General features: G+C 40.4%; 1 protein-coding gene across 3 annotated transcripts in view; it reads right to left on the bottom strand.

The window, feature by feature from the left end:
• The window catches only part of Ogt (O-linked N-acetylglucosamine (GlcNAc) transferase), a 43,274-nt gene that overhangs the window by 3,746 nt on the left and 21,348 nt on the right, over positions 1 to 18,180 (bottom strand). For all 3 annotated transcript variants that reach the window (XM_052171831.1, XM_052171830.1, XM_052171832.1), the window contains 16 exons: positions 16,871 to 16,950; positions 15,048 to 15,243; positions 14,649 to 14,789; positions 13,904 to 14,004; positions 11,588 to 11,741; positions 11,403 to 11,504; positions 10,858 to 11,037; positions 9,311 to 9,469; positions 9,084 to 9,173; positions 6,833 to 6,958; positions 6,215 to 6,385; positions 5,988 to 6,104; positions 5,721 to 5,891; positions 3,799 to 3,951; positions 1,219 to 1,471; positions 856 to 979 (listed from right to left, as the gene is read on the bottom strand). In XM_052171831.1, coding sequence (XP_052027791.1) covers positions 856 to 979; positions 1,219 to 1,471; positions 3,799 to 3,951; positions 5,721 to 5,891; positions 5,988 to 6,104; positions 6,215 to 6,385; positions 6,833 to 6,958; positions 9,084 to 9,173; positions 9,311 to 9,469; positions 10,858 to 11,037; positions 11,403 to 11,504; positions 11,588 to 11,741; positions 13,904 to 14,004; positions 14,649 to 14,789; positions 15,048 to 15,243; positions 16,871 to 16,950 — 2,318 coding nt within the window. The remainder of the gene's footprint in view (positions 1 to 855; positions 980 to 1,218; positions 1,472 to 3,798; positions 3,952 to 5,720; positions 5,892 to 5,987; positions 6,105 to 6,214; positions 6,386 to 6,832; positions 6,959 to 9,083; positions 9,174 to 9,310; positions 9,470 to 10,857; positions 11,038 to 11,402; positions 11,505 to 11,587; positions 11,742 to 13,903; positions 14,005 to 14,648; positions 14,790 to 15,047; positions 15,244 to 16,870; positions 16,951 to 18,180) is intronic.

The following is an 18,180-nucleotide window of genomic DNA, read 5'->3' as shown; positions in this document are numbered from 1 at the left end:
AGGGAGGAAGAACCACAGGAGCCAGAGGGGACAAGGACATCAGGGGAACACAGCCCACAGAATCAACTAAGCAGGGCTCATGGCAGCTCAGAGACTGAACCACCAAGCAGGGAGCCCGGATGGGTCTCAGCTGGGTCCTCTGCATGTATTGTTCTGGTTGTGGAACTTGGTGCTCTTGTGAGAGTCTTAACAGTGGGAGTGGGGTTATTTCCTGGGACTCTCTTCCTCCTACTGGGTTGTCTTGTCCAGCCTAGTCCTACTGTATCTTGTTATGCCATGTTCAGTTGATAATCCTGCTCCTTTCAGAAGAGAACGAAACAGAGACAAGACAGGGGACACAAGGACTGGGAAGAGTAGAGTGAGGAGAAAGAAACTGCATTCTGGACAAACTTATGAGAAAAAAACATACACAAAAATGTTTGGTTTGGTTTTCCAGACAGGGTTTCTATGTGTAATAAAGCCCTTAGTTATCTTGAATGTGCTCTTCAGACCATGCTGGCCTCGAACTCACAGAGATCACCACACATAAACACCATAGAACAAAGAGACTATTTCATTGGATGGGTGAAGTACCATCTCCCTTAGTATGATCTCTCTAATTCTCACTCATTTTCAGGCAACTAAGGTTTTTTGCTTCTGTTTTGTTTTTAATTATCCTCCTGTGAAGAAGTATTAGGATCGGAACATCTGACACTTTGGAAAGTTATTAAACTTTCATGATTCCCTAAGAGTTTACATCATATCTTCCCATCCAGAAAGCATACAACGATTTATCTATCTTATATTATTTTTAACTTATGGCTTCACTTTAGCCACAGTCTCAGATGTATAGTCTGTTGCTGGCAGTTTACTTACTATTCTAGATCGGTTCCCAGTTTCACAGCTATGTCTTCATATTCCTGTCTGCTTTTAGCAATGAGCTCAAGACATCCTAGACAAGTGAGCTGAGAAGCTGCAACTCGAGAGGCAAGAGTCTCTCCTAGAAAGAAAAAGACAAGTAATTGTCTGTCTTAGAACTGTAAGTCACATAATCATCACTGTTAATTGCACTGAAGTATCCACACATTACAGATGGAGAGGAGGCCTGAATAAGTCCGATTGTCTATCACCCTGCCTTAATTACCACATACAAGTTCTCCTTCAAGTATCCTCCCTCTTGACCCAAAAGAAAAGTTTTAATGAATAAATAAGAGCGTGATGATTTTATCAGCCACTAACCTGGCATAGTCACCATGGGTGTTCCTGCCCATAGAACATCCATCCCTGTGGTGTGCCCGTTACACAGAGGAGTATCCAGGCAGACATCAGCCAGCTGACCTCTCCTGACATGCTCCTCTTTAGGAGCCACGGGTGAGAAAATGATACGGTTCTGGGGAAGGCCCATATTTTGTGCATATTGTTGAATATTGGGTTCTCCTACTGCTGGAAAACGCAACAGCCAAAGCACGCTATTAGGCACACGTTTCAGAATCTTTAAAAAAGGAAAAAGAAAAATGAGAAGATTAATAGTACACCTGCCTTTCCCAAAGTCATTCTACTTCACTTTATTCTTTCTACTGAAAAGTATCCTTGGGGTATGGTGATGTAGTCCTATTGTGAGTGCTCACAAAGCCCTGTGTTTGATCCTCAACACCACATGATCTGACATCGTGGCTCCCACCTATACTCCTGGCAGAGCTGAATTGAAAGGTTCTTATATTCAAGGAGACCCTGTCTCAAACAAGTAAACCTGCTTGGGATCTAGGTCTTTCCTTCAAACAGATGAATTAAATTACTCGAGTTTTAACTTTTCTCTTAGCTGTCCCCAGAGTGTTTGAAGACAGAGAAAAGAATAAAGACGAACGCCAACTTACTGGTACAATTTGAGGCAACTATATGTGGCAGGAACTATTATATAGGCAGTGGTGTTCACAAATGTGGGAATTTAGGGTGTCTTTGTTTGCCTTGTTAATTTGCATGTTGAAAAATCTTTTGAAAATTCTGTGTGTGTGTGTGTGTGTGTGTGTCTCATTTTCACTCTCCCCTACTCAGCCCTCCCATTTTTGCTGACTCCCCCATCTTCCTGTATATTGTTATTGTTTTGTGTGTTGACAATCCACTGAATTTAACCCAGATTGCTTGCATAAGAATACAGAAGTGATAAACTGGGGCATGGGCAAATAATTACCACTACAGAAAAAGATTCTCCATCTCCCAGTAACAATTATTGCCAATAGTTCCTAAGGGAGGAGTGGAACTAAGGGAGAAAAAGCTTCTCTTTTTGTTTTTAAGGAACAGGGGTCTCATTAAGTTTCCCAGGCTGGGCACAAAGTCAGGGGCTCAAGCAATTATCCTATCTCAACTCCCAGCATCAATCCTGTAACTCCAGTTCCAAGGGATCTGTCTTTCGTGGGTACCAAGTACACGTGTGGCACGCCAACATGCATTCACACTGGCTGCTCTTCCTGAAGACCTGGGTTTAATTCCTAGCACACACATGGCAGCTTACAGTGTAATCCCTGTTCCAGGGATCTGACACTCTCATACTGACATACATGCAGTCAAAACATCAATACACATAAAATTAAATAAATCTTTTAAATTTTTTTTTAAATTTGTTGACCTTTGGACAGAACACTTTGAATAAATAAATGCTTTATTTATAGCATGAAATTTAAAATTCACAAAACTGGAATGTGATGATGCATCCTAGAACATCCAGGGCTATGTAGACAAAACCTTTCTTTAAAAATGAAATAAAACACAACAAAAGACTGGGGACAGAGGCTGGAGAAATGGCTCAGTGGGTTAAAACCACTGACTGCCCTTCCAGAGGTCCTGAGTTCAATTCCCAGCAGCCACATGGTGGCTCACAACCATCCATAATGGGATCTGACACCCTCTTGTATGACCGAAGACAGCTACAGTGTACTACTCATATACATAAATAAATCTTGAAAAAAAGAATGGGGACGCCGGGCGGTGGTGGCGCACGCCTGTAATCCCAGCACTTGGGAGGCAGAGGCAGGCGGATCTCTGAGTTCGAGGCCAGCCTGGTCTACAGAGAGAGTTCCAGGACAGCCAGGGCTATGCAGAGAAACCCTGTCTCGAAAAAAAAAAAAAAAAAAAACCCAAAAAAAAAAAAAAAGAATGGGGACAAAGCTCACTGGCACAAAACTTGTATACTGTGTATTATACCCTGAGCGTGATCCCTTAAGGGGGTGGGGGTGGGGGGAATAAGACAACATTAGAAGGCAAAATACAAACTGAAAATGGCTGTGGACATAGCTCAGTTGGTACAGTTACTTTCCTGGCATGAAGGGAGTCCTGGATTAACTCCCAACACTTGGAAGTTAGAGGTAGAATGAATACAAGTTCAAAGTTACCCTCTGCTATGTAACAAGGCCAGCCTGGGATACATGCGACCTCATCTCAAAAACAACAAATACAAGTAGCATACAGACTGAGCATTAGGAGTACATATGAATAAACATACCACCCACACCACCACTAACAACAACAGTGATAATAACTACTAGTAAAGAATAAAAGTAACATCTAAAGAAAAAGCCATGAATTTAAAAGAGAAAATGGAGTATGTATGGGAGGGTTTGGAGGGAAGAAAAGGAAAAATGATATTATTTATAATCTCAAAACATAAAAAAAAAAATTTAAAACTGAAAAATTCACAACTCTTGAAGATTAGAAATAAGTACAACAGTCCATAAACAAAATTGGGGGAGGGACTTCAGCAAGATAGCCTATATAGATAATCTTTACTCTCCAATGGGCATTAATAATAAATCTACACATACTCACATTTGCCCACATCTGCAGGGTAGAAGGGTCAATTTTATATAACTGATTAAAGTTACAGTATACAATGGCATCTTCTGGTAGCCCATACTGGGAACGGGTGGTTACAATAATGGTACGGGGAACTTCCTCTCCCGTTGCAGCCTTATTATTGATCTAGAATAATGAAAAGAACATGATGATTACATTTAGAGTTAACACAGTCTAAGGGAGTTGTAGATGTAGTTTAGCTGGTATAGGGCTTGCCAAGCATGCAAAGGGCCCTGGTTTTGAGTCAAGTGCTGCATAAAACAAGGCATGGTGGTTTACTGACCTATAATTCTAGCACTCAGGGCATAGATGGAGGAGGATCAAAGATCAATGTTTGAAGCTAGCCTGGGCTATATGAGAACCCCACCCACAAAAGCCTTTCCAAAAAAAGGGGAACAGGCCAAGGGATGGGGTTATATTTATATAGCAGAGTACTTATCTAGAATGCATAAGGTCCTGGGCTTGACCCAACACACACACATGCATGCGCGCACACGCGCGCGCACACACACACACACACACCCTTTTTCTCTTCTCTTCCTCCCCCTCTCTCCACTCCCCCTCTCAATATAAATGGTTGCAATAGTCACACTTCCCAAGTGCTGGGATTACAGTGGTGTATCATTATTCAAGGCTTGGCCCTTTTTGTTTGTTTAAGGCAGGGTCTCAGGTAGCTTTGGGTGGCCTGGAACTTGCTACATAGTCCAAAGTGGCCTCAAATTTGTAGGCAGGTAGGTCTCTTATGACCTTGATGCTAGCCTGGTCTAACATTTTATTTAGATAGATGGATGGATATAAAAAGGCTACATCATTATTTTGATTTAGGAGGAACTAAATGCCTTTAAGAAAAAATTTTTGCTTTAGTCAAGATACTGAAAGGGCAGGAGAGCTGCCAAGCTTTAAAATAGCTTAAATAGCCAGATCCTGTGTCATAAAATCAAAATAAACACAAACAAAAAAACAAGGGCTGGTGATGGTAGTCTTTAAATCCCAGCCCTTGGGAGGCAGAAGCAGGCAGACATAGTTAAGAGTTCATAGAGTTCCAGGACAGCCAGGGCTACACAGATAAACTTTGTCTCAAAAAAACAACCAGAAATAATTAAAAGCCTATAACCAAAAGTAAGCTTTTGTTTTTTACTCTGTTCATGGATAAAATGGCCTTCTCCAAATCATACTCTCCCAGGTCAATCTCAATTACTCCTCTTCTAAGGGCCTCTTCTCCTCAGACTCTCTTCACACTATAGTCTTTACTGGAGAATCCGATAATTTCGTCTTACACTGTCACATGAGCATGGACATCTCAATATAATTGCTAACACCTTGAGGGTCTAAGATTCCTGCCCCTTTATACTCTAATTGATAGAGCTATATAGATTTACCTAATCAAGAATATAATATATACTCATGGAATAACATACTATACTATAGTGGTTAAGACATTAGCTCTTAAGTAATTCCATTTGCTAAAAGATACAAATACAAGGAATTAACACTGCATTGTGCTGAATATAATGTGTCACCAATCCTACAAAAGCACAGCAAGCAGGTACCAATGAGTATGGAAAAAGAGGCTAGAGATTAATGGTGACTTTAAGATCTGAACTGAAAGGCTGTGCAGGATTTGGCCAGAGAAAGGGTAAGAGAGTAATGGCACAGACAGGTAAAAAAAAAAAAATATTAGCACAGTAGGTGCTCACTAAGGAACCTGATGACTGAAGCCAGATGACTTTTAAAACCAGACACAGCTACAAAAAACAAAAAAGCCAGTTCCCAATGAGCTCATCTCTTACTCTGTAAACTGGAGTGGCCATAAGACCTAAAGAAAAAGATGTCATGTATGTGATACATAACTATATTCCTTTACCTGTGTGTGATACATAACTACATTCCTTTACCTGTGTAGTCGCCAGTCCATTGCTAATACTGAATCCGTTAATTGTTATCTGAATCTGCCCTCTGTTAATCATTTCAATTACTGCTTCTGCAATTGTGTTCATGGGAATAACGGGCATATTAAGAGCTGTGTTACTGCTGTCTGCATTGTCACCTCCATCAGGACATTTCATCTGAAAAAAAAAATCAACAAGACAAAAATGCACTATAAGAAAAAAAAATCACAAATTCAGTTTGCTTCAAATGACAAATGCTGACTAGGTTCTGACCTTGACAATCTTCACATCAGGTAGACTATCGAGAAATGCTTTGAGATCGATGCCATTCAGAACTATCCGATTGTCATAAATGTGCCCATTGGATTTAAAATCAATGACTGCTTTTTTCTAATGGAAAAAAAATTCAGATATCCCTTTTAGTAAAAGTGTATCTGGACAACAAAGGGAGAAACAAACACAGTTCTCTGGATTTCCTCATACCATTGTTTTCTGCCTACCTTCAGGTGCGGGAACATATTAGCATGATCACCAATAAAGAAAGTATGGGGCATATAAGCCAGTTTCTCAGAATACTGCTCTGCAACTTCAGCTGGGGAAGTTTCCTGATCAGTGATAATGTAATCCATGAACAGTGCACCGCTAGTCCCAGGGTAGCCCAACCACATGGCCTTTAAAAAAAAAAAAAAAAATCAGATCAAAAACTAACGTTTATTCATCTGTAAACACACCAACTTACTGCAGATATAGCAACCATCTCCCCAAAGGAGTTTACTCAAAAGAGGATCTTCAAATCATAGATGTAAATACATGAGAGGCTAGTTTCATTAGTCAAAAACAATCCAGCAGCCTTTCCAAATAAGTTTGTGTTAAAGTTTTCTTCAAATGTGTTAAAACAAAGGAGCTATTAATATTAAACCATGAAATGCCTGTCTCCTCTGACATTTTACTAGTAGGCACTATGTCTACACCCAAAAATCTATCATCGTCCATTCCAAGAACACTTTTAAAATCAAGAATGTCTATTTTTGTTTTTGAGAGCAGTTAGCCAGATGGAGAAAAACTGAAAACCACTATCTTTTTAGTCCAAGAGACATTGTGAGTGGTTGTTCTTTTACCTGAATAGGAGCTGGCCTGAGAGCAAAGAGCTCATTTCGAGCTCCCTTAGTATACCCGTTCATATTCACAAGGATGTGAATTCCATCTTGGTGGATGCGGTCAGCTGCTTTTCCATTGCATGGAATCTATGGAATAGACAGTAAGAACGACATGGAATCTTAGATTAATTCAATTTGTTTTCATGACATTAAACAGAATTTAGAGACCTAGATGAAGAAAAAGAGATGGGAAAGCTAGGGACAGTGGCTCATTCTTGCATTCTTGTGTCCCAGCACTTGGAACATAGAAGCAGGAGGATCAGATGTTAAACACCAGCCTTGGCTATGAGAGACCCTGATGAGATGATGAGAACAATCAATGAACTAAGTTAATGGAGGCAACGCAGGGCTTAGGACAGCTAGAATATCAAAGCATTACAGAGATAGAAAATAAAGGAAGCTGAGCTTCTATCTAAATTGAATGGCTTAGTAACTGACTTCTAGAAAGAAGCTAGTATTTGAAATGGGCTTCTGAAGATGACGAACAAGAGGCCAAGTACATTGTTAGGAGCCTGATAGGCAAGCATTATGAGTTTGCAACCAGCGAGAGATAAATACTTAATTAGACTCTGTCTCAATAAATAGGCAGACAGATAAGCCACAAAACACATGACTAAAAGTTTGACATATATTGACATAATATAATCTCAATAGAAAATGTTATAAACAGGACTATAAGAGACTCAGTAAGAGTGCTAGTGCTTGCTATGCAAGCAAGATGACCTGAGTGTGGATTCCAGTATCCATATAAAAAGCCAGATGTGGCCACACATGTGCACCTCAAACCTCAGGTCTGTGGAGGTTGGAGACAGGAGGATGCAGAGTTTCCTAGCTTCCAGCCTAGCCCCAGGTTCACTGAAAGACCCAGTCTTAGAAAAATAAGGTTCAAGAATAGTACAGCAAGATCTCCACAGTTGACTGAGCATGCCTGGAGGCAGGGTCTCTAGTCCAGGCAGACCTTGAGCCCTGATCCTACTGTCTCTGCCTCTATCTCAAAAAATGCTAAGATTATAGGTATGAGCCATACCATCCAATTTATGCAGTGCTACAAATCAAACCCAGGGTTTTGTGTATAATAGGAAAGCACTATACTACCTTAACTATGTCCCCAATCCAGTGATTTATACATGTGTGCTTACATGCATACTTACACATATTCATGTCTAAAGGTATATTTCTTTACTGGTCACCCAAGTGAATAATAGAACCTACAGGAAAAGTCTATATATTTAGTAAATTTTATTCTCCCACAGGTTTCAACTTTAATTCATCATAAAATTTACAGAGTAAATATATCCAAATACAGAAATAAAGTCAACCAACCAGTAGGGCATGGTGGCACGTGCCCACAATCTCAGAACTTATAGAGGGCTGAAGCAAGAGGATCACCACAAAAGGCCAACCTGGTCTACATTGTGAATTTTGGGCCAGACAGGGTTAGCTACATAGTGGGTTTCTGCCTCAATGCTCCTCCTGCCACCCTACAAAAGACTAAACACACACACACACACAGAGAGAGAGAGAGAGAGAGAGAGAGAGAGAGAGAGAGAGAGAAAGAGAAAGAAATACATTGGCTTTTTACTTTTTACCGTTGTGTTGTTGCTTTTTTTTAAATGAGCCTAGGCTAATCTTTGAAAGAAATCCTCATCTTAACACCAGAAAATGTATTTTTCTTTTTAAACTATTTATTCTTTTCTTTATGCAGCAGGTCTTAAAAGTATTTTTCTGTCTTGAATGCAGGCTCAATGTCCAGAACAATTATACATCAAAAACAATTATACCACAGTTCCATGTTATGTGCAACTTCACCAAAAGTCATGCCAATTGTAAATGTAAACAACAAAGAAATAAAGGCAAACCGCCCATATACAGTAGTTCCTCCTGTTTAAATCATCAAAAACTGCAAACTATCTTATACATGAGGCCCTCAGTTCAATTCCTCATTCCAAAAAAAAAAAAAAAATCCCAGTTTGTATCCATAGCTTTTTTTAATTTGCTCAAAATTGTAAAATTAAAGTTAAAGACACTTGCTATACTTGTGGAGGCCCTGCTTCCAGCACCTATGTAACCCCCTATAAGTCCAAGTGTGGGAGATCTGACACCCTGATCCCTTGGGCACCTGCCTTCATCCATACATATATGCATACATAAACACACATATAAAATTAAATATGAAATCTTTTAGAAAAAAATGGAAGGATCAGAGTTTTACCTGAGAAAGATCAATGAAATGATTGGCTTCCGCCATCACCTTCACTCGGAAGTTTGTGCCGTCATCTGGGCTCAAGGCATAGCAGAATACCTGAAAGGAGGGGAGGAGACAGCATACTCAATAACCTTTGCTCCCCAACCTTCTCAAAAGATAGTGAACTTAATGCTGAAGATGAAGGAGTAAAGCCACAAAAAAAAAAAAAAAAAAAAAAAAAAAACTATTCTTACCTCAAATTTATCAGGATTGTGCATGCCTGGAATAGACTGCATAAGGTGTGAAGTAGGGTGGTTCCCAAAGTCCGAACTCACATAGCCTACACGCAATCGGCCATCACTAAGCTTCAAGTCTTTTGGATGTTCATATGGTGGTTTATGAAGGACATTAATCTACCAGCAGAATACAATGTTCATTAGGAAAATCAAGTCATGTGCAAATTTTTATCTAAAAAGAAAACCCTGAAAACTGGGACTAGTGATAAAGCTCAGTTGGTAACACACACATAGAAAGCCCTGTGGGTTCTGATGCCAGAACTATAAGAAAGCCAGGCATGTGCTGCCCATCTTTAATCCCAAGCCTCGGCCAAGACATATGGATCGTTGAGTCTACACACTGGGTTACCAAACATCCAATGTGATGTAGTGACACAAAACAACAACAACAACAAAATAAATGGACATGTTGGTGCACCCCTGGGACCCTGTAATTGTGAAGTGGAAACAAAAAGGATCTGAAGCTGAAACTTATCTCAAAAAAAATGTAAAATAAATAAATGATGACAGAAATCTAAAATTGGATCTGGAGAGATGGCTCAGCAGTTAAGAGCACAGCTGCTCTTCCAGAGGTCCTGAGTTCAATTCCCAGCAACCACATGATGGCACAAAACCATCTGTAATGGGATCTGATGCCATCTTCTGGTGTGTCTGAAGACAGTGTACTTACATATAATAAATAAATCTTAAAAAAAAAAAACTTGGGACAGCAAACTTCATTTAATTCATGTGGCCAGTTTGGTGTCACCTTAGCAGTTTAGGTCAGCAGTTATGTGACAGCTACACAATGTGCATACTTCATACATGACCTGTGAAACACCCTGAACAGATTTCAAACTTCTAGGAATGAAGAAATGTGAATGGAGTGTAATAACCCTTACAGTAGGTTAGGAAATTTTGGGGGGAAAAAGGAAGGAAAGGAGGAGGGAGGGAGGGAAAGAGAAGGGAGAGGGAGAGAGAGAAGAGGAGGAGAGAGAAGAGGAGAGGGAGAGGGAAAGAGAGACAAAGACAAAGATTAATTTAAATATCCCACTGTTTCCTAGAGCAGATTTTAAACGCTATCAAGTCATGCTCTAATTCTCAGAGTTAAGTATATAATACTACACACTCTATTCACACACCACGTGGGCTTTTGTTGTCATTGCCTTTAGTTTGCTTTTTAGATAGAGAAGCTTTTGCTTGAGTTATGGTTTTGAGGCAGGAGCTTGCTATGTAGCCTAGGCTGGCTTCATTCACCATCCTCTGCCTCTAAGTGTTGAGATTACAGAAGTACTGGGATAGCTTTACACCACCATGCCTAACCTAAAATTCCACCTTAAAGGAAAACACCACCATTAGAAATGAAGAATTGAGCTGAAGTCAGGCCATAGGACACAGTGAAAAGTGGCTTCAAGGGTAGCTAAGACAGTTCCATTTCTAGTTGGTAAAGCCATACATTTGATTTATACAATATTTTTCTCTATCTGCAGTTTACTTTATAACAAAAAGATTAAAACAAGAGTCACCTTATCCAAGCAGAGATTCCCATGCCTCTCTGCAATAGCCTTCCTGAAGCCATGGGAAAGAGGGTACAGCATGCTATGGTGAGGATGCACAGAAGGTAGCCTATTCTTCTCTAGCTGCTCAGCTACAATACTAACCAATTTCTTCATCCGCTCATCATAGTCTGTCCAATCACAGACAATCTAAAGGAAGCAAAAAGAAATTATCACCCCAAAAAAACCTACCCAAAGATTTATTTTACAAGCATTTGAGCTCCTAGAGTAGTATTAGATACCCTCTTAAAAGCATGGTCTTAGGGCTGGCTCAGTGAGTAAAAGGGCTTGCCCTGCATGCCTGACAACTGGAGGCCAATGTCTAGGACCCACGTGCTAAAAGAAATGACTCCTGAAAGCTGCCCTATGATTACCACTTGCCCAAGAGAGTAAAAATAAAAATAAAAATAAATAAAAACAGTCTCTTGTCCCTAGACAGGCTTAGATTATTATGACACACAATTAAAAAGTGGTAACAATACAGAAAGAAAAACAATGAACCATTTATTCTTTACCTGTAGGCAATGAGCCAAGTTACAATAGGCATCAGGAAAATCAGGTTTAAGTTTCAGAGCTGTGCGGTAAGAAGCTATTGCTTCTGGGATATTCCCTGAATCCTGGAAAGAAAACAAACTTGTAAGGAGTTTCCTCCATTAAGCCATCAGTGCTAAGGTAGCCATGTTTGAATAAACAGCAGTACCTTGTGAATGGACGCCAGATTGCTATGCGCATCAGCAAAGGCAGGATTAATCTGGATGGCACGAGTGTAACACTGCAAAGCTCCCTGAACATCCTGCATCTCCTTTAGAGTGTTTCCCATATTGGAATAAGCATCAGCAAATGTAGGACTGATTCTGAAGAAGACAAAGGTTCAATTATCTCATGTAAAATCTTGTTGTAAAGCACTTGGGGGCTTTGGCACTCGGTTTAGTGCTATAATACTTGTCTACCAAACATGAGGCCTAGTTTGAATCCCCAGCACCAAGGAGGGAAGGACAGTCTAAGCACCTGCCAAATGTCAAACCTTTATTAGATAATAAATTAGTAAATAATAACAAATTATTTAATAACTGGGACTCAGCAATTAAGAACTCTCACTGCTCTTCCAGAGCCTGAATTCTGGTCCCAACATCAATGTCCAGCTCCAGGGGGATAAAGCACCCACTTCTGGAGTTTAAGGGCATTCTATACACACATAATAAGAGTAAAGTAATCTTTTAAAATATTACAACAATAAGCTGAGTGTGTCCCCTGCACTTGGAAGGCAGAGGCAGGCAGATCTCTGTAAGTTTGAGGCCAGCCTGTTCTACAGTGCAAGTTCAGGACAGCCAGTGATAGAGATAGGATCCCTGTCTTTAAAAAGAAAAAAAAGCAGCAGTAATTTTCAAAGGTTAGTGATAGTGAGATGGCTCAGCAAGTAAAGGAACCTACAATCAAGCTTGAGAACATGTGTTCAAGCACAGAACCTAGTGAAAAAAATAAAACATCTCTGATAAGTTGTCTTCTGACCCCCACATGGCACTGAAGTGCATGCATGCCCACATTTCATCACATAGTCCAAATAAATGAAATATAATGATTAAAAAATTAAAACAGGGCATCCCTTTAACCCCAGTACATGGGAGGCAAAGGCAGAGGCATCTCTGTGAGTTCTATGGCCAGCCTGATCCACGTGGAATTCCAGGACAGTCAGGGATACAGAGGAAGGCCCTGTCTCATAGGGAAAAAAAGTATAAGTAACTAAATGAATAAACAAATAGCAAGGGGCTAAGAGGTGGCTGAACAGTTAGAAATACTGACTGTTCTTCCGGAGGACCTGGGTTAGGTTCCAGCATCCACATGAGACAGATTACTACTGCCTGACACCCTCCCTCTTCTAGCCTCAGTAGGGACCGACATGCACTGCATATACCCATATACAGAGGAATAATTTTTAATGACTTTTAAGTTTAAAATAAGGAAACCAGGTATGGCAGTACATGCCTTTAAAGCCAGGACATGGGAGGCAGAGGTAGGTGGATTTCAGTAAGTTCAAGGCCAGCTTGATATACATAGTGAGTTCCAGAACAGCCAGAGCTACATAATAAAACCCTGTCTCATAATAAGATTAATATAGTTACTTTTAAAAAATTATTTTATATGTATGGATGTTTTGCCCACACATATGGTTATGTAAGTAACATGCACATGCCTGGTGCCCTTGAAAGCCAGGATTTCCTGGTATTAGATTTACAGATGGTTGCGCTACTACATGGATGCTAGGAACTGAACCTAGATATTCTTGAAGAGCAGACAGTACCCTTAATCCCTGAGCCATCTCTCCAGGCCCAGATTTTTGTTTTATACAGGGTCTTACCATGTATCCCTGTCTGGCCTAGCTCTTGCTATGTAGATTAGGCTGGCCTTAAAACTCAGAGATTGACCTACCCAAGCTCCTGAGAGCTGGGGTTAAAGCATATACCACTATGCTATGCCTTAAAAAAATAGATGCCAGATGGTGGTGGCACACAACTTTAATCCCTGAATTTTGAGAGGCAGAAGCAGGTGGATCTGAGCTCTAGGTCAACCTGGTCTACAGAGTGAGTTCTAAGACAGCCAGGGCTACACAGAGAAACCCTGTCTCGAAAAAGAAAAACAAAAAGATGCTAAACTGAATGGGGGGGAAAACCTGTTAGGCTTCAATCCTATGCAAAGATATGCAGGCATCTAAGTGATACTGAGAGAGTGAGAGAAACAGTCTTCAGTAGGGAAGAGCACACCAATTGGTTCTCCAATACCAAATGGCCAACCCTGAAAACATACATACAAGTAACATTATGCAGGTTGTGCAAGTTATATTTAGAAATATATATGCATATAAATACATATACACGTTACAACAATTCATGGAAAAGGTGGCCATGGATTTGAGAGCAAGGAAATATGGTTTATGGGAGGGTTCTGGAGACAGGAAAGAGAAAATGATGTAATTATAATCTCAAAAATGAAAACAAAAAAAAGAAGCTGAGTTTCTTACCGTATGGCTTCCTTATAGTGCATCAGTGCTTCCTGCAGCTTGCCCTGCTGTTGCAGTACACTTGCTAAATTGGAATGTGCAGCAGCAAACTCTGGGAAGACCTACGGAGTTACGATCACAGCAGACATTAAATAACAGAAAGAACCGTCCTTCACTTTCTGTAACTCTGAGAATGTCACCAGGTACCGTGACTTCTCTCCACCTTTTCCTAGGCCTAGTAGCTCAAATTCTTCTGCTTCTCCTTATACCTATCTTCATTTCAAATGTGAGGTATGCCTCTCTTCCTGTTACTCATGCTGAGTAATGCTGCTTTTCCTACCACACCTCCTAACCACTAGACACAGGCCTGAGTTCTTCATTGTAACAGCTTTACTTAGTTTACTAGTCAATATCTTTATACAGATCTCACCTATGCATAATGAACTCAATATAGGGGTGTGTTGCATGTCCATAGGACCATACATCAATAATGAATGATCCTCTTAAAGAGGTGAATGGCAGCTGAGCAGCGGTTGTGCACACCTTTAATCCCAACACAGGAATCCCTGAGTTCAAGGCCAGTCTGGTCTACACAGGTGAGTTTGAGCACAGCCAGGGCTACACAGAGAAACCCTGACTCAAAAATCCAAAACCAAAACCTTAAAAACAAAATAAACCCAGAGGTGAAAGGCAGGCAAACTAAACTGCCTTCCCTTTACTGTCACAGGGGCCAGGCTAGACCCTCCAGCCACAGCATTGAACATACTTCTAATGCTTTGCGATATAGGCGAACTGCCTCTTCAATGTTGCCCTGCTCTCGTTTGATGTTGGCAAGGTTATTCAAAGAGTCTGCATGGGTAGGACACAGACGAAGAGCTGTGTTGTAACAATCTTCTGCTTCAGCAACCTGGAAAATAAAACAAACTGTTCAGAAACTACACAGAAGAATCAGAAACACTGCTATTCTAATAATTCAAGTAACTGCATCATTGAGTCTAATGGCTGGGAACACACCAGAAAATGGATCCCTTTCAGTATCCTCCCCTTCCCAGCAACCAAAACTCCAAAGGAAACAATAACCATCTCAATAGTTATATGTACAATGAAGACTTTTCTTTTCTTTTCTAGCACATAATAAAGAAAAAAAATAAGACAAAATCCTTACACTGCCCTTCTCTTTGAGAGCATTTGCTAAGTTGCAGTAAGCATCGGGGAAATGCGGCTGCAGTTCTATAGCTCGCCTGTAGGTATCAATGGCCAGGTCTATCAGGCCTTGCTCATAGTACACACAAGCCAGGTTGCCATGCACCACTGCATGATTTGGGCTCAAACTTAAGGCACGAAGATATGCTGCCACAGCTCTGTAAGAAAAACAAAAACAAATACATATACACAAAATGAAACTAATTAAACATATTATTATTAGCGTTTATGACATGTGTACTGGTTGGCATGGACCACAGTGCACATGTAGAAGGCAGAAGACAACTCTGTGAAGTTGGTTCTCTCCTTCCATTGTGGGTCCAGGGATCCAAGTCAGGTTATCATTATCGGCTTACACTTTTACTCACTGAGCCATCTTGCCCAACTAACATTAAATGGATATATTATTAAATGAAATGTCAATTAATTTTAACTAAAAACAATTAACTTGATCTGTTTTATTGCATATCAAAATCTCATTTTTAATAAAATATATTTTTTATGGAGCTAAGAACTAAGCAAGGGCTCTACCACTGAAATTGTTGACCCTGCATTTTTATTTTGGGATCTGTGGGGGTTTGTTTTGTTTTTTTAAGATAATATTTTACTCTGCAGCTTTAGCTAGCCTCCAACTCTGAGCAACCCCTTCTCCCTTGGCCTCTCAAGTGAAAGCATTACAGGTGTAAGCAACTACAGCCAAGCCCAGTATGTTTTTTTGAGATAGGGTCTTGCTCTATCAAGGGCCTGGCCTTGAACTCACAGCAATCCTCCTGTTTCAGCCTCCCAAGTGCCATACTATAAAACAAATTTTCACAGAAAAACATCTGTGTGTTTCTGCTTGGTTTTCCTCTAACAACAAGAATGTTACAAATCAAAGGCTGGAAAGATGGCTCAGTGGACAGGAGCACTGGCTGCCCTTCCAGAGGACCCTAGTTGGAATCCTAGAACCCACATGGCAGCTAACAGCCAGGTATAACTATAGCCATGTATAGCTACAGTTCTAGAGGATCTGATGCCCTCTCTTCAGGCTTCCCAACATGGTCCATAGACATACATGCAGGCAAAACACCAATACACATAAAATCAAATAGATGAAGGGGCTGGAGAGATGATCAGTGGTTAAGAGTGTTTGGTGCATTTATAAGGACCCAAGTTTAGATCCCTGAACCCACCTAACAAACTAGGTATGGCCATGTAAAGCCTGGAACCTCAGCACTGGGGGAAGGAGACCATAAGAGGAAGTCACTGAGGCTTACCAACTGGCAACCTAGCCAAAAATGTAAACCCCTGGGTTCAGGGACAGAGTGCCTCAAAGAAATAAGGTACAGAGTAATAGGATGGGGATAGACACCAATGTTCACTTCAGGACTCCCATGTGCCATTCACCTGCACACATGTGTACATATAACCCCCCTACACACACACACACACACACACACACACACACACACACACACACACACACAAGAAAAGCAGTTTTTTAAACAAAAAAGTCAAAAGTCAAGCTTTACTAAGCTTTCTTAATCAGATCAAGGGAATAATTCAGTCCAAAGGGTAATCATTTCTAACAGGTTTACAGTAAAGGAAATGTCAACTGAATTAAGTGTAAGGATAAAAGGATTCAGGAGAACCAACAGGAAAAGTCATCTGACACCATCTGTTAAGTAGCACATAACAAAGCAGGAGGGAGGAGTACCCTCTAGAGAAATGGCCTTCTGGAAGCTGTTGCCATGTTTTAGTCCAAACTACAAAGACAAGAAAATTGATGAAACATAACATTCTTACCTGTCAAAAATGCGTGCCTCTTTCAAGACATTTCCTAAATTGATATAAGCATCCAGAAAATTTGGGTCAAGGGTGACAGCCTAAAATTACAAGACAGTACTTAGAAAATGATTTTATCAGATTAACGTCTCACTCAGCTTTTATTCATAAGTAATTTTAAATATCCAATTACAGCTGGCAGTGGTGGCACACACCTTTAGTCCCAGCACTTGGGAGGCAGAGGCAGGTAGATTTCTGAGTTCGAGGCCAGGCTGATCTACAGAGTGAGCTTCCGGACAGCCAGGGCTACACAGAGAAACCCTGTCTCGATGATGATGATGATGATGATGATAATAATAATAATAATAATAATAATAATTTTCTAGAATAAACCTCAGATTGTGGGGCTCAAGAGATGGCTCAGTGGTTAAGAGCACTGACTGCTCTTCCTGAGTTCAATTCCCAGCAACCACAGGGTGGCTCACAACCATCTATAATGGGATCTGATGCCCTCTTCTGCTGTGTCTGAAGACAGTTACAATGTACTCATCATATCTATAAAATAAATAATATCGTTTTAAAAACTCAGTTTATTTTCAAAAGCTTTTCTTATTTAGTTCCCTCTCATCTATAAACTTTCATTAATATCAAAATGGTTGGCAGGAGGGACTGGCCCTGTAGCTCAGTGACAAAGACCTCATCTAGCATACTCCAGTACCTGGATTCTATTCTCTACCTTGTGAGAAAGAAAGCAAACAAAAAACAAAACAAAACACAAGCAAACAAAACCTTCTCAAGAACAAAATAGATCCAATTTAACTGAGCAGAGTACTTCCTCCTTTTGTTTTGTCTGTTCTGTGAGACAGGGTCTCATTAAGTAATTCTGGCCTGGCTGCCTCAAATTCACTGCCTCTGCCTCCCGAGTGCTGCCATTAAAGTCTTGTGCTACCATACAGAGTATTTCTAATGCTTGGCCCTACAGTATTCAGTCAGTTTAACTCTTCTAAAAGATAGTGGCAGAAACAAGCAGTGAGCTCTTAAAGTATGTATGATCCTTCGTTCCATAAACACAGCTCAGCAAGTCCTCAGTAAGATATGTAATTAGAGTTGTAATATTAAGTCAAGGATGGCAAAATCCTATAATCCTAGCAGCTGGGAGGCATAAGGAGGACCATGCAGTAGTTCAGGTCATCCTCAGCTGCACTATGTAGGCAGCCTGGGGCTATATAAGACACTTTGACAAAATAAGCAAATGATATTCTGGTGCTGGGGAGTTGAATAGTAGAATGCTGGGCTAGCATAGCCAAGGCCCTAGAAAGATAATCCTCTAG

The sequence above is a fragment of the Apodemus sylvaticus genome, chromosome X, assembly GCF_947179515.1.
Source record: "Apodemus sylvaticus chromosome X, mApoSyl1.1, whole genome shotgun sequence".
Lineage (NCBI taxonomy): Eukaryota > Metazoa > Chordata > Mammalia > Rodentia > Muridae > Apodemus > Apodemus sylvaticus.
This window is presented reverse-complemented; position numbering and strand designations above follow the sequence as displayed.